General features: G+C 45.3%; 1 protein-coding gene across 7 annotated transcripts in view; it reads left to right on the top strand.

The window, feature by feature from the left end:
* The window catches only part of PIK3R6 (phosphoinositide-3-kinase regulatory subunit 6), a 70111-nt gene that overhangs the window by 6575 nt on the left and 46341 nt on the right, over positions 1 to 17195 (top strand). For 6 of the 7 annotated variants that reach the window (XM_031657364.1, XM_031657368.1, XM_031657367.1 and 3 more), the window contains exon 2: positions 14380 to 14480. In XM_031657364.1, the coding sequence (XP_031513224.1) occupies positions 14468 to 14480 (13 nt within the window). In that variant the 5' untranslated portion in view covers positions 14380 to 14467. Of the gene's footprint in view, positions 1 to 11920; positions 11977 to 14379; positions 14481 to 17195 lie in introns of those variants that run through there. The other variant, XM_031657365.1, reaches the window with a different exon arrangement.

Raw genomic sequence — 17195 nt, 5'->3', positions numbered from 1 at the left:
TATTACTCACAGCACAGCTAGCAGCATGAGCGTCGTGACTGTAGGTCCTGCTTGCCCCCAACCCAGGGCCGCCGCAAGGAGCCGAACCCAAGTGGACTCTGTGCATCACAGCTCAGGAACCCTGAGCCTAGGAAACCCCAAATTTTCACGACGAGCTGCAAACAAACCTGCCCAACTTTTACCGTGAAAGGAGCCATTATCTCTATTCTATTGACAGCAAATTAATCTGCCTTCTGTCCTAGAACGGACAGTATCTTCCAAGGCCGTTTGCTGTACAAACGTATTTGAAAAGATGATGCAGAAGAATGCTCACCAGGCATGCACAAACAGAAACCTATGGAGAATTGTCTCCCAACATCTTCGTAGTGTCCCCCACTCATTGCGCCCCAACCATGCTGTCCCTTAAAATCACTGGGCACCCTCGCAACTCAGGACTTGGCTATTCTCTTTGCTTAGAGCGTTCTTCCTGCAGATACCGCATGGCTTGCTGTCGGGCCTTTTTCAGGTTCCCACTCAAATGGCACCTCCTCAGGAGATCTCCCTGATCATCCTTTTAAAAACCAGCTGGTCGCAATGGTTCACACCTGTAATCCCAGCACTTTGGGAGGCCGAGGCGGGAGGATCACGAGGTCAGGAGATTGAGACTATTCTGGCCAACGTGATGAAACCCCATCTCTACTAAAATACAAAAGATTAGCTGGGCGTGGTGGTGGGCGCCTGTAGTCCCAGCTACTCGGGAGGCTGAGGCAGGAGAATTGCTTGAACCTGGGAGGTGGAGGTTGCGGTGAGTCGAGATCGTGCCACTGCACTCCACCCTGGGGGATAGGGCGAGACTGTGTCTCAAAAACAAACAAACAAACAAAAAACAAAACACATACAGACTTGGGGATTGGGGGAAATAAGGAGATGCTGGTCAAAGGGTATGAAGTTTCCATTAGATGGGAGGAATACGGTTTCTGAGATTCATTGCACAGCAGGGTGACTATAGTTAATAGTGGTGTATTATATACTTCACAACTGCTAAGAGAATAAATATTTCAAATGTTTTCACCAGGAAAAGGATACGTATTCAATGGATATGTTAATTAGCCTTATTTCATCACTCCACGTTATATATGTCTATCATAATATCACTTTGTACTTCATAAATATATGCAATTATAATCTATCAATTGACAATCAAATTTAAAAGTTTATATTTAAATCTATATTTAAATATCTATATATCCAAATATCTATATGTAGACACTGCACACTCCTCCCCAACTCTAGAACCCCCCCCTTCCCAAGGTTATTCTTATACCACTATCTTTATCTAATATACGATTTAATTATTTGGTCGATTTTCTGTTCCCTACACACCCACTAGAGTGCAAACTTTCCGAGAGCAGGCATTTTGTGTATTTTAACTTATTTTCACATCCCCAGGACCTGGAACAGTGTCTGACACATAGGAGGTGCTCAGGAACTATGGAATAAGTGAAATAATGAGTGAATGCTGTGGGCAGTGTAAGTGAGAGGCCACGGCGGGGGTGACCACAGGGCGTCTCCCAGGTTGTTGGGATTTGTCCCTTGGTCACTGTCCTGCTGCCTATTTTGGCTGCCAGGAGTCTTGCTGACTGTGGGTGGAGGCTGGTGTATTGCTCTCCTGTAATGTCTTATTCTTGCGCTAAGGCGGGAGGGAGAGGAATTTTTAGATGAGCCCTGACATGCTCATCTAAATCATGTTCATGACATGTTTGGTTGGTCAGTACCTTGCACATTGCCCTTCTGGCACAAAAGCAGCAGTCAAACATTGCAGCCTCAGCTGTCCATGATAGGGCCCGAGAAAGATCGGCCACCCCCAGGTGACAGAGGCAGCTGCCAGGTCAATGTGGCACAATGTCCTTCTCACCATTGTGTCTGTCTCCACGCTTCCTATGGGACTGCTGTCTTCTCTGCAGTATTCTGAGCATCAAACTAATCTCTGTTTCCTGTGTCGTTTATTGTAGCAACCATACCCAACAGACGTGTTTCTGTCGTCTAGCCCAAGGGTAGCTTTGGGACAGTGACCCTGCCTTGTCTTCATATGAGTGCCTGACATTCATTCATTTATTCAAGCATATTTATCAAGGGCCTTCCATGTGGTATAAACAGTGTCAGGTAATGGGGACTCAACAGTGAGCAAAATGGAGCCCCTGCCCACAGGGAGCTTATATTTTAGTGGCGGCAGCCAGATGATAAACAAATGCAATAGCGTAGTCCCCTTACCTGCAGGGGACACACTCCAAGACCCCCCAGGGGATGCCTCAGACCTCCAATAGCACTGAACCTGGCTGCTGTCAATCAGAACACATTTCTGCTCAGGTCTTGCACCCACACATTTAATACCCTTTCTATCTTAATGAAGCACTGTGGCCACAACTTTGCAGTTTCAGATGAGACAGCAAAACTAGCAAAAAGGTCTTTTTCCTTCACAATTTCATGGCTAGAAGATTTGTCCTTACCACAGATCTTAGCTACTTCAACATACAATTTTTTTCTTTCCTTGTTAAGATGAGAACTTTTGCCTTTTCACTTCAAGGGAGCACTTTACAGCTTCTCCTTGGATGATTGACGGCAGGCAGGTTCAGTACTATCGGAGGTCTTAGGCATCCCCTTGGCATATCTGAATTGCCAGCCTCACTTCTCTTGCACCTTGGGGCCATGAGTAAGTAAAATAAGGGTGACTTGAACACAAGCCCTACGACACCACCACAGTTCATCTGATAACCATGATGGCTTACAGTCAGGTAGCACACACCGTGTACACCTACTGAACAAAGGGACGTTTCACATTCCGGGAGGGACAGACCAGAAAGGTGAGAGGTTTCATCATGCTCCTCAGAACAGTGTGCAATTTAAAATTTAGGAATCATTTCATTCTAGAAGTTTTCATTTAGTATTTTTGGGCCACAGTTGACCTTGAGCAACTGAAATTGCAGAAAGTGAAGCTGCAGATAAGGGAGGATTACTGTACAGGGCATCGGGTGCTAGGGAGAAGTACAGAGATGCACCGTGTTTGTTGAAAGACTTCTATGGGCACTGTGTGGCAACCCTAATGCCCAGCCCATTTCAGAAATTCTGCAATTAACTTTTCTCTTTGTGAACTGCAACTTGAACCACAATATAGAACATGGATTGCCAACATGTCTGCTTTTTTTTTGAGACAGAGTCTCGCTCTGTCACCCAGGCTGGAGTACAGTGTGGCACAATCTTGGCTCACTGCAACCTCTGCCCCCCAGATTCGAGCAATTCTCCTGCTTCAGCCTCCTGAGTAGCTGGGACCACAGGTGCACGCCACCACACCCGTCTAATTTTTGTATTTTTAGTAGAGACGGGGTTTCACCACGTTGGCCAGTCTGGTCTTGAACTCCTAATCTCGTGATCCACCTGCCTTGGCCTCCCAAAGTGCTGGGATTACAGGCGTGAGCCACCATGCCCGGCTCATGTCTGCTTTTAAGAACCCAATAGGTAGCATAAATGGTGATGTGGACAGGCTGATAGTGCTGGTGTGGTGTGCCTGGCACTGCCCCCGGCTTCAGCGTCCCCATTGTGAACTCAACAGGGACACCGAGATCCTGGGGAGCACATGGCCCTTCTACAGGGAAGCTGCATGGCAACTCCAGCTAACTGTCGCCACACAGGATCGTGGGTTTGGTGTCGCTAGATCTTCCAGTTACTCCTTTTAAATAAAAGCTGGAAATCTTGATTTTTAGATGAAATACGACTTTTAAATGTTGGCCACAGATTCAAATTTCCAAAAACGGTGGCATCTCCTGGGGAAGGAAACCGATGGGCCAGAGCAGCGGTCCCCAACCTTTTTGACACCAGGAACCAGTTTCATGGAAGACAATTTTTCCATGGACGGGGTTTGGGGGGGGGGAGGGGTTGGCTGGGTGGGGAAGGGAGCTGGGGCTGGGGATGGATTCGGGATGAAACCGCTCCACCTCAGGTCATCAGGTATTAGATTCTCTTAAGAAACGGGCAGCCTGGATCCCTCGAATGCGCAGTTCACAATAGGGTTCAAGCTCCTATGAGAAGTTTATGCCCCTGCCGCCACCCTACCACTGATCTGACAGGAGGCGGAGCTCAGGAGGTCCTGGTGGCCCACCAGCCACTCACCTGCTGCCGTGTCCCTAGTTCCTAACAGCCCATGGATCAGCGCAGGTCCGCAGCCCGGGGTTTGGGGGACCCTTGGACCAGAGGATAGCTAAGAAGGAGCCTGGCCTTTCACTGCATAGCTATCTGTGCCTTTTAGAGTTTTGCCATATGCAAGGTTGTTTATGTGAAAAGTGAATTTTAAAAATATACTAGACAGAGCACAGTCTCTGAGAGTCTCTTACATGAGTCTGCGAAATGGGTAGTCTTCTTAAGCACTGTATTAGTCAGGTCACTCCAGAGGAACACAGCAAATAGGATAGAGAGAGAGAGATTGGGAGGTGGGTAGGGGGTGGATAGAAAACAAAAGGATGTATTAGCAGGGATTGGCTCCTGTGATTGTGGCTGCTGAGAAGTCCCTCATCTGTGGTCTGTAAGCTATAGAGGCCCGGGAAAGCCCGTGGTGTGATTCCAGTCTGAGTCCAAAGGCCTGAGAACCAGGGAAGATGATGGCGTCAGTCTCCACCCAAGTCCGAAGACCGGAGAATGAGGAGCGCTGATTTTTGTCCAGGGGCAGGATGGAGGTCCCAGCTGAAGCACAGAGAGCACATCAGGCCCTTCCTCCTCCCTCTTGTCTATTTCAGGCCCTCAGCAGATCACGTGATGCCCACCCACATGGCTGAGGGCAGATCTTGACTCACTCCCTCCATTCAGATGCTCATCTTTCCTGGAAACACCCTCACGGACGCCTCCAGAAAAAATGCTTCCCCGGCCATCTGGGTTTCCCTTGGTCTGGTCAAGTTGACACCTAAAATAAACCATCACAAGCATGCTGCGTGCATGGGGCGGTGAGACAGTTTCAGTGTGCTAATGGTGGGCCATGGGTGTGTGAGGTCTGTTCCAGGGGTCTTGGGCAAGTTCAGCCACCCTGCGGTCATTACGAGGTGGCAGACTGGTAGACCATGCAGCCCCAAGGGGCAAGGACTGTGTCTCATTCATTCATCTCTAACCTCTCAGGTCTTGTGCAATTTCTGCCCCATGGATTATGTTCTGAAGAGGCTCTTTGATTTACTCAGCAACCTCAGCCACCCAAAACACTGCCAGGAACTCAGAAGACAGCCAGAGGGCCTTCTGAGCAAATAGAAGTTGCAAGTCCATGCATGGAAGTTTGATGCTCTTTTCATTGATCAGTTCTCAGGCTTTGTTTCTTCATTTTACATACAAGACAATTGCATGTGCTTATCCAGCTTCCCAGCCTTCAGCAAATTGGCAGTTGGGTGGAGGAGCAGACACAGCCCAGGCAGGGCTGCGGCCAACACAGAAGGCACTTTGTTCAAATCAGAAAGAGGCACCCCTCTGAGCAGACAAATTACAGCAAGTTCCTCTTTGGATGGATGCATTGCAAAACCTCACCCTCCCTGCCCGGGTAAATTACAAAAAGGCCAGCAGAGCAGTGGGCTGGACTGCAGCCTCCACTCACCCACTAAGTGCAGGACACAGTCGGTGCTGCTGAAATGAGGAATCACACGTGAGAAGTCAAACAGTAACAGCCACTCAGTGTAGGGTAGGGTTGTCCTCACCTACTGATAGCTCCTGCCATCGTCACCGTTTTATGGCACGGTGCATGCAATCAGCTTCCATCAAGATTCATTGAGAAAACAGCCAGGCGCCGTGGCTCACACCTGCCTCTAATCCCAGCACTTTGGGAGGCCAAGGCGGGTGGATCACCTGAGGCCAGGAGTTCAAGACCAGCCTGGTTAACATAGCGAAACCCTGTCTCTACTAAAAATGCAAAAATTAGCTGGGTGTGGTGGCAGGTGCCTGTAATTGCTAGCCTCAGGGAGGCCGAGGCAAGAGAATCGCTTGAACCCAGGAGGCGGAGGTTGCAGTGAGCCGAGATCACGCCACTGCACTCCAGCCTGGGCGACAAGAGGGAAACTCCATCTCAAACCAAACCAAACCAAACCAGATTAATTGAGAAAACATTCAGAGGCATGGTTTGGTGCTTGAAAGGGCAAGCTTTATTTCCTAAAAAATTCTTCTCATTCCTGAAGCAAAGACACATGAGATGTTGATGCATTTTGAGAATGAGCTGCTTCTATTTCCATTTCCTGTCTACGTGCAAGCTTGTCCCTTGGGGGCTCTTCCCCTACACTGGTGTGGCCAGCAGCCCCAAAGGACAGGAAATCGACCACAAAGGTCCCCTGGGGGAGGAGCAAGGAAGCAGCACCTGCACAAATATATAGAAACGCTGAATAAATGTTTGATGAGTGAATGTGTGAGTGACTGAAGGAATGAATAAATGATCAGGGAGGCTTTCTGACAGTTACTGGTAGAGTTTCTTAGAATTTTACTTTCCTTTTTTTATTTTATTTTATTTTATTTGAGACAGAGTTTCACTCTTGTTGCCCAGGCTGGTATGCAGTGATGCGATCACGGCTCACTGTAAGCTCCGCCTCCCAGATTCAAGCGATTCTCCTGCCTCAGCCTCCCGAGTAGCTGGGATTACAGGCACCTGCCACCATGCCCAGCTAATTTTTTTGTATTTTTAGTAGAGACGGGGTTTCACTATATTAGCCGGGATGGTCTCGATGTCCTGATCTTGTGATATGCCTGCCTCAGCCTCCCAAAGTGGAATTTTAGTTTCAATTAAAAATCAGCCCAGAAGCACTCTCCATTTGCCACAAAAACTCCTGGGATCTTACACTTCTCTCTTAGTCTTTATTGGTGAGATTTCTTTTCTCTTGAGGCTGCCCTACGTTCATTATTAACCCATGCCACCCCAGACAGAAGTTTGCGTTCATTTTATTTCACTAAGACAGAGGGGGACTTTGTGAGGTTTAGAGAGGGGAAAGGAGGGCATGCGGAGGTCACGGGAAGTGGCCACGACCCCACGCCCCAGGTTGAGATCTGGGCTCTAGCCCTGGTTCCATCCTTCATTGGCCATGTGGCTTTCAGCAGTATTCTTCACTTTCATTTGTTCATCAAATATGCATCTGAAATAGGTATTCATTGTCCACTGAGTGGGTGCTGCCCTAGGTGCTGGACATGCTGCAGTGAACAAGACACGCCCCGTCCCAGTATTTGTGGAGTTCACATTCTAATTACTAGCCAAGAAAACTAAGCCTGACAGGAAAATTTTCCATACTGATAAATGCTATGAATAAAACAGAGTGCGCTGCAGTGTGACAGGGAGGGCTATTTTGGACAGGATGATCAGGAAAGGCCTCTGAGGAGGTGACATTGACAGTGAGACCTGAATGCTGACGGGGAGCCAGCTGTGGGGAAAGCTGGGGGAAAGGTGCTTCAGGCAGGGGCGTGCAAAGGTCCTGAGGTAGGACCAACTTTGGCAGGATGAGATGCAGCTGGAGAGGTGTGCTGGGGCCCGATCAGGTGAGCTTGTCGGCAGCATGGAGTTCACTAGGAGATCGAGGAGAAGCCATCAGAGATCTTGAATCAGAAAATAGATTATAAGGGGAAAGAACGGAAGCTGGGAGACCCTGTAGGGGTACTGCTATGATCCATACGAGAGATGATGGTGGCTTGGACCTGGTGGGGCAATTCAGGTGGAGGTTATAATGATCATTCTCCACATCCACACAGGTCACACAGGGGGACCTGGGAACCCCAGCCTCCTGCACCCCGTCTGGAAAGCTCCTCGTGGCTTCCCTCCACCACTGGATGTGGGGTCAGGACCTGAATCTGCCTCATGCCCACCTGCCTGTCTACCCCCACGCAGTGGCTCTGCTCACACTGTCTTGTCATTTTCAGCTCCTCCCCCTTAGACTGGAAAAGACTCAAACTCAGCCAGTCTCATTTTCATGAAATAAAATTTCAGGAAGTTGGAGTTTTCTTGTTTGAATTTTCATCATTCACTCCAATTTCGATGGCTACTTTTATTCACAAAAACAGGCCAGGGAGCATTTTCAGACAGTACGGCACGGATGGTTGACACGCTCCTCTCTGTACTGGGGTTTCGGGTCCCTGATCTCCAGGCCCAGCCCTTTATCTACAGGGTGTTGTTCAATAGTCTGACATTCCACCTGGCGCTTTTGGGTGTGTGATCTCACAAAGGAGGTGACTAAGGCTCAGAGAGGCCAAGAAAAAATGAGCCACACAGGCTAATGGCGGGGGAGCCCGACTCGAACTCAATTCTTCAGACTCCAGTCAGTCACGCCCACAGCACAGCATGAATCAGCTTCTTAGTGCAGCCGTCCCTGAAGCTCAGGGAGGGAAAAAGGGGGATTATTTTAATAACTTTATTGTTGTTGTTGTTGTTATTTTAAAAGTTAAACCCACAGCACAATGTTCTTAAATTGACTGGCGGGCTCCCAAACGTTCATGTTATTACGACGTTCCTGAACATAATATGTTAGCTCTCTTCTTTTGTGTGTGCCATCTGTTATACAAAAATAAGGTCAAATGTACTTAATATTAAGAAATCAGAAAATGTAGAAATGTATTAAAATAAAAATTACCTGTGACCCCACTGTTTATGGGTAAGTAAGTCACCTTTTTTGTAGTTTAGTGTGTATCATTAAGAGGTAAGAGACTGACACACACACAAGTACAGTTAAAACTGGGGAAATCTGAATAAAATGTATCGACATCAATATCCTGGGGTTTTTTTGTTTGTTTGTTTTTGAGACGGAGTTTCACTCTTTGACCTGGGCTGGAGTGCAGTAGTAAGATCTCAGCTCACTGTAAACTCCATCCCCCGGGTTCAAGCAATTTTCCTGCCTCAGCCTCCCGAGTAGCTGGGATGACAGGCACCCGCCACCACGCCTGGCTAATTTTTGTATTTTTAGTAGAGACGTGGTTTCACCATGTTGGCCAGCCTGGTCTCGAACTCCTGACCTCAAGTGATCCACCTGCCTCAGCCTCCCAAAGTGTTGGGATTATGGGCGTGAACCACTGCGCCCAACCAATGTCTTGGTTTTGATACAGTAACATCATTTTGCAAGATGTGGTCACTGGGGGGAAACTGGGTAAAGGGTACCCAGGAACTCTCTATTATTTCTTGCCACTGGATGGGAATTTACAGTTATCTCAAAATTAAACGTTTGCTTTAAAAAAGAGATAAAGATTCCTTTATCTGACACTGACCTATTTTCTGACCCTGTAGTTTTTGTTTTTTTCTTCTTTTCTAGAATGTCATATAAATGGAACCATACAGCACGCAGGCTTTAGAGCCTGGCTGCCTTTACTCAGCATAATGTCTCTAAGATTCATGCACGTCGTTGCACGTAGTTCTCTTTTTAATGCCGAGTGTTTCGCTGTGTGGGTGTATCACAGTTTGCTCATCCACCCACCCACTGAAGGCATTTGTGTTGTTTCCAGTTTGGGGCCATTCTGAATAGAGCTGCTCTATATATCCACGAGCAGGTGTTCGTGTGGAACACAAGTTTTTATTCCTCTGGAGGAAATAGCTAGGGATTACAGGATCATACAGTAAGTGATGTGCAACCTTATGAGAAATGGACAAACTGTTTTCCAGAATGGCTGTGCCATTTTACATTCTCACCAGTAACGTCTGAGAATTCCAGTTCCTCCTGACGGGTTGATGGGTGCAGCAAACCACCATGGCACGTGTATACCTATGTAACAAACCTGCACATTCTGCACATGTATCCCCGAACTTAAAGTATAATTTTTTTTAAAAAAAAGAGACAGAATTTCAGTTCCTCCGTGTGCTCTCCAGCACTTTCTATTGCTCATTTTAAAATCTGAGTCATTCTAATAGGCATATAGTGAGACCTCATGGTTTTTACCTGCCTTTCCCAAACTGCTGATAGCATTGAGCATTTTTTCATGTGTTTATTTGCCATCCATAAGTTTTTTTAGTAAAGTATTTATTTAGATCTTTTGCCCATTTGGGGATTATTATTTGTTTTCTTACTGTTGAGTTTTGAGAGTTATTTATCCTACATATATGTATTTTTTTGTCAGACGTGATTTGCAAATATTTTCTCTAGGTCTATACTTTGTTTCTTTATTTTATTTTATTATTTTATTTTATTTTATTGTTGTTGTTTGTTTTGTTTTGTTTCTGAGATGGAGTCTCACTCTGTCACCCAGGCTGGAGTGCAGTGGCACGATCTCGGCTCATTGCAACCTCTGCTGCCCAGGTTCAAGTGATTCTCCTGCCTCAGCCTCTTGAGTCACTGGGATTACAGGTGTGTGCCACCACACCCAACTAATTTTTGTATTTTTAGTAGAGATGGGGTTTCAATATATTGGCCAGGCTGGTCTCGAACTCCTGACCTCAGGTGATCCACCCACCTTGGCCTCCCAAAATGTTGGGATTACAGGCGTGAGCCACTGTGCCCGGCCTGTTTTTTCATTTTGTTAAAGGCATCTGTCACAAAACCAAAGTTTTAAATTTTGATGAAGTCTAATTTGTCATTTTTTTCTCTTATGGATCATGCTTTGGTATTGTATCTAAAAACTTTTTCCTTAACATGAGGTTACAAGGATTTTTTCCTATGCTTTCTTCTAAAAGTTTACTGTTTTGAATTTTACATTCAAATCTATGTCCACTTTTAGTTCATTTTTGTGTAAGGTCTGAGGTTTATGTCAAGGTTTTGCTTCTTGTTTTGCATATTAATGATCAATTGTTCCATCACCATTTGTTGAAAAGATTCCTTTCTCCATTGACTTGCCTTTACAACTTTGTCAAAAATCAATTAACCATATCTGTGTGGTCCTGCTTCTGAACTCTTTGTTCTGTTCCATTGATTCATGTGTCTAGCCCTTCACTAATAACTTTATAGTAATTCTTAAAATAAGGAGTGCGAGGCTGGGCGTGGTGGCTCACGCCTGTAATCCCAACACTTTGGGAGGCCCAGGCGGGAGGATCATGAGGTCAGGAGTTCAAGACCAGCCTGGCCAACATAGTGAAACCCCGTCTCTACTAAAAGTACAAGAATTAGCTGGGCATAGTGGTGCGTGCCTGTAGTCCCAGCTACTTGGGAGGCTGAGGCAGGAGAATTGCTTGAACCCAGGAGGCGGAGGTTTCAGTGAGCCAAGATCATGCCATTGCACTCCAGCCTGGCGACAGGGCGAGACTCCGTCTCAAATAATAAATAAATAAATAAATAAATAAATAAATAAATAAATAAGTATTTAGAGATAAATCTAACAAAACATGCAGGAGCCATATGATGAAAACTATAAAATGCTGATTAGATAAATCAGAGAAGACCTAAATAAATGGAGAGAAATACTGTGTTCATTGACTACAGGCATGAGCCACCATGTCTGGCCTAAATATTTATTTTTTAAAAAATATTTGCGGCTATTGTAAATGGTATTGTATCTTCTGAATTCAGCCAATACAGATGTATACCATAATTTTATAACTGTATGGTATTTTGTTGCACAGATTAATTTATTTACTTGGTACTCTATAATTGTGCCTTTAGTTTTTTAATCTGGTTTTTCTCTGTTGTTAACAATGTTTTAATGAATGTTGTTGTACATATCCTTTATCCATTTGTCCAATATTTCCCTTCGGATAGGTTTCTAAAAGTGAAATTGCTTGGACAAAAAAGTATGAACATTTTGAGTTTTGATAAATATTGTCCAGCAGTCACTCAGAAAGGCTATACTAATTTCTCTTCTCACCAACTATGTATGACTGGAAATTTTCTCATATCCTATCCTTGCCAATACTAGATGTCATTATCTTTTGTCATAATCTTTGTCACTCTAATTTTTTTTTTTTTTTTTTGAGACGGAGTCTCCGTCTGTCACCCAGGCTGGAGTGCAGTAGCGACATCTTGACTCACTGCAACCTCCACCTCCCAGGTTCAAGCGATTCTCCTACCTCAGCCTCCCAAGTAGCTGGGATTACAGGTGAGTGCTACCATACCCAGCTAATTTTTGTATTTTTTAGTAGAGACAGGGTTTCATCATGTTGGTCAGGCTGGTCTCAAACTCTCGACCTCATGATCTGCCCACCTCGGCCTCCCCAAGTGCTGGGATTGCAGACATGAGCCACCACGCCCGGCCTGCCACTCTCATTTTAATATTCATTTCTATGATTGTCAGTAGGCTGAAATTGTAGTACATTATAATTACAATCCATTGCTGAATTCAATTAGTTGATATCTATTTTTAAATGTTATATGGATATTTGTAGGTGAGCAGCGTGGTCTATTTTGCTATTTTGGTAAAATATGGATGTATAAAATTTACTATCTTAGCCATTTTTAAGTATATAATTCAATGGCATTAAGTACATTCACAATATTGAGCAACGATTACTGCTATCCATTTCCAGAACCTTCTCATCATTCCAAACAGAGACTCTGTACCCATTACACAATAACTTCCCTTTCATCCCTTCCCCAGTCCCTGGTACTCTGTCATACTTGCTGTCTCTGCCTCTGTGAATTTGCCTATTCTAGGTATCTCATGTAAGTGGAATCATACAATATTTGTCCTTTTATGACTGACTTACTTCACTCAGCATAATGTTCTCAAGGTTCATCCATGATGTAGCATATATCTGAATTTCATTCCTTTTTAAGGCTGAATAACTTTCCACTCTATGTATACATCATATTTTGTTTATCCATTCATTGCTTCTCTGTTGATGGACATTTGAGTCGCTTCTACCATTTTGCTGTTTTGAATAATGCTTCTATTAAGATTGGTATGCAAGGATCTGTTTGAGTTCCTGTTTTCAATTCGTTTGGGCATTTACCTAAAAGTGAAATTGCTAGATCATGTAATAATTCTATGCTTGACTTTTTGAAGAACATGCCATACCATTTTCCACAGCAGCTACGCCATTTTGAATTCCCACCAGCAACGCACCACATCCTCCCAGAGTCTGCGCCCCAGAGCAATAAACTCAAGGACTGGAAAGCAGGGGAACTCCAAACAAATACAGTTCTCCACACCCTTGCCAATGCTTGTTTTTTTTTTTTTTTTTTTGGTTGGGTTTTTTTTTTTTTCTTCTGTATATATAAAACGGTCATTCCAATGGATATGAAGTGCGTGATCTGTTTTTTTTTAAACTACCTTTATTAGATTTTAGTATCAAGGTTAAGCCATCCAATAAACTGAGAATCTTCCCTTCTATCTCCATGTTTTGGAACAGATTAAATAATATAGATATTTTCTTTGTAGGTTTGAAAAAACTTATCAGAAGAACCATCTGAGCCAGACATCACTCCCTCGGAGCTAGTTCTTTGACAACTGTCTCTATTTCCTCACTGGTTACAAATAGAAGCAGTTTTTCTGATTCTTCTAGAGCCTTTTGAGTCATTTTTATTTTCCTAGAAAACCAGGTGTGACACAGGGGACTCAGATTTTCTTTTTTGGTATAAATAAATATATATATATGACATTTATCATTTCTAATATTGTCTCTTTTTTATCTCTTTTGAGATTAGCTTTCCCAATTATATGTTTGTTTGTTTGCTTGTTTTCTCTTCAAAAACAAGCTGTTGGATTTGTTTGGAGTTCCTCTGCGTTCTGGTCATTGGGTTTATTGCTCTGGGGAGCAGATTCTGGCAGGATCTCCCACTGGGGTCACAGTGGGACAGCCAGAGGTCGTGCTTAAGGGAGGGCTCTAGAGCCAGACGGTCTGAGTTCAAGTCCTCATTCTTTACTTACTAGCTATTTGACTTTGAATAGTTATTTAGCCTCTCTGTGTTTCAGTTTCCCCATCTATAGAACTGGGGAGGGGGGCAGAGATAGAACCTGCCTCATAAGCTTAATATTAATATTAAAAAGTTGATATTTCTTAAGTGCTTAGAAGAGTGATGCCTGGCACATAGTAAGCACTATATAAGTTTTTTCTTTTCTCTTTCTTTTTTCAGCCAAAGTCTTGCCCAGGCTGGAGTGCAGTGGTACCATCTCAGCTCACTGCTACCTCCGCCTCCCAGGTTCAGGCGATTCTCCTGTGTCGGCCTCCTGAGTAGCTGGAATTACAGGCACCTGCCACCATGCCCAGCTAATTTTTTGTATTTTTAGTAGAAATGGTTGGGCTGGTCTCGAACCAACCATAACCATGTTGGTTGGGCTGGTCTCGAACTCCTGACCTCAAGTGACCGACTCGCCTTGGCCTCCCAAAGTGCTGGGATTACAGGTGTGAGCCAACGCACCCAGCCATAACTTTTCTTAAATACAGCTAGACTTCCCCCCAGCGTGCTAGAAGCCTAGGTCGCTTAGGAGCTTCTCCATTTCCCAAGGTGCTTTCTGCACCTTTCCACTGCTTCCACTAATTAACTGCCTCTTATTTTACAGAACCACCTCTGTGCAGAAAAGCAACCACCTTGTTTTCTATTCTGCTGCCTGAGACAACCACATCCTCCTCCTACACCCAAAGGCTCCCATGGAGAGCTCAGGTCAGTGTGGTGGGGGGAAAGGGGTCTAGTGAGCCTGCTGCCAAGTGGGGTAGGCCCTTCTCATGGGTGAGGATGCCTCTAGGGCTGGCAGGACCCCCTGCACGTAGACAGGCTGCAAGACCACAGTTCAGGGATCCTGCCTAAATGTGAGAACATCTTGAGAGTTGGACATCTACACACTTGCACGAGGCTCCAACTGCTGGCTGGACACTGAGCTTGACAATGGGAATAATGACAAGAATAGTCAAGATTTACTGCCAAATACTTGTGACTATTTAACAAAAACCTATATAGCACTTATAATGGATTGAGGAGGGATAAAAGCACTTGACAAATATTAACTCATTTAGTCTTGGTTAACCCCCTAAGATAGGGATTATTACCCTCGTTTTACAGAAGGGGAAATGGAGGCATGCCAGGGGCAGGTACTTTTCCCCCAGTCACATAGCTATTGAGTGGTCAAATCAGGAGTGGAACCCAACGATCTAGCTCCAGTGTCTAGGCTTAATGATTTCAGTATGGATTGCCTTGCGCAAATGCCAGAAGGATTCTGTGAGGTGGGGCTAGCACTATGGTTATCCTCATTTTTCTGAAAGGGAAACTGAGGCCTGGAGAGGTTATATAATTTCCTCAAAGCCACACAGCTAGTAAGTGGCAAAGTCAGAACTGGGGCCTAGTCTGGCTGATTTCAAAGCCTGGACTCTTCACCCTATGTCAACTTGGGACAACAGGGAAAGATGACCGACCCCCAGCAAGGTGTGTATCATCTATTGGTCACCTGGAAAGTCAAAGATCACACCTTAGGCCACCAAGCCAAGACTCTAATTCCCCTAAAGATCCCTGTCCTGGGGAAGGGAAGGGCACCCCCTAGGCATCAGCTGTTCAGTTGTTAATATTCCTATGACATAAATTCTTTTGACGTCCATCCATCCATCCATCCATCCACCCATCCATCCATCCATCGAGAGCCTCGTCCAATCAGAAGAAGCTCCACGGAGTCAGGCAACCCCAGTGAATCCTGGTGTTACAATATTCTGGGTCATCCATAACCAGCTGGGGCTTGGAGTGGGAGGGTTGGGATGGGGAAGCACTGTGAAAATCTCCTAAATACAGTCAGGCACTGCATATTGGCAACGTTTTGGTCAACGACGAGCCTTATAAACAGCAGTGGTCCCATGACAGAGTACCATATTTTTACTGTGCCTTTGCTATGTTTAGACACGTTTAGACACACAGAAACCATTGTGTTACAGTTGCCCACAGTACTCAGTGCAGTCACATGCTGTGGAGGTTTGTCGCCTAGGTGCGTAGCAGGCTATGCCGTGTAGGTTTGTGTAAGTGAGCTCTGCGATATTCATACAATGATGAAATTGCCCCGTGACATATTTCTCAGAACATATCCCTGTAGTTAAGTGACACATGAAGGTATTTCAAATCCAACTTACTTTGCACTCACTTTGGAACAATAATTACATGCCATGCTGTCTTTTAGGAAAAGAGGTGCACCAATAAAGGTTTGTTGTATGTAAGCAATAGAAACTAATGTGGCCAATTTAATTTTTTAAAAATGTGGCCAAGCATCAAAGGAAAAGCTGAAGCACCAGACACCAGAAAGGGCAGGGAAAGCGTAGCCCTGCCACCAGGACAGAGAGAGGTAGGCAATGTCCTTGGAGAGCACACCAGGCGTCCTTCCCTCCTGGTCATTCTCTGCCCAAGCCTGAGAGAGAGACAGAGACAGAGAGTATCAGTCCTTGGGCAGCCTGGTCCTGTGCCCACACCAAGATTGAAGCTAAGTAGGCACCTGGGTCACAGTCCCACCAAGACTGCAATGAGCAGGGAGGGACGCTGGGCAGGTGAAGCCACTGACTTCCCCCTCCAAAGGTGTGGCAGATGACTCCCAGATCCAATGGGTAAAAGGAAACATCCCCAAATCAGGATGATTACCCTGGCAACTCAGAAGAGGAGTTCATCATGACCAGGACTGCAGTTGTCTTTCCACGTTATGACTTTTTTTTTTTTTGAGACGGAGTCTCTCTCTGTCACCCAGACTGGAGTGCAATGGCGCCATCTCGGCTCACTGCAGCCTCCGCCTCCTGGGTTCCAGCGATTCTCCAGCCTCAACCTCCCAAGTAGCTGGGATTACAGGCGTGCATCACCATGTCCGGCTAATTTTTCTGTATTTTTAGTAGAGACAAAGTTTCACCATGTTGCCCAGGCTGATCTTGAACTCCTGATCTCAGGTGATATGCCTGCCTCAGCCTCCCGAAGTGCTGGGATTACAGGCGTGAGCCACCGTGCCTGGCCTATGATTGTTTTTAACACTCTCCACCTTCTCACAGCTCTTAGAGTCCTCCCGTCCTACAGTTAAGAAGAGGGGTACCTGAGAGGTAAAATATTTATTTCAGGGTATGCAAAAGAGCAATATTTCAGGGGCACCAAGCTGTTGTTATTTTGCCATGCCTGCAAACAGGGGTAAGATTGCAAAGGTTTTCCAAACAATCTGAGCCTTTATACTGCATAGGGGTAAGGAGGATCAGGTGTAGGCTGGAAGAGGTGCATCTGGGTACTGGAGGCCCTCTAGGTGTGGCTTTCTGTGATTGGAGAGGCAATATGTGACAAAGGTAAGGGTTCTAGACCTGGAATCTATCAAACAGGGAGAGAATAGTATTTGTCCTGCCAAACTCACAGGGTGCTTGTCAGAATCAAGTGAGATAA

The sequence above is a fragment of the Papio anubis genome, chromosome 17 (assembly GCF_008728515.1).
Source record: "Papio anubis isolate 15944 chromosome 17, Panubis1.0, whole genome shotgun sequence".
In the NCBI taxonomy this organism is placed as follows: domain Eukaryota; kingdom Metazoa; phylum Chordata; class Mammalia; order Primates; family Cercopithecidae; genus Papio; species Papio anubis.
Note: the sequence above shows the minus strand (reverse complement) of the source record. Positions and strands in the feature narration are given on the sequence as shown.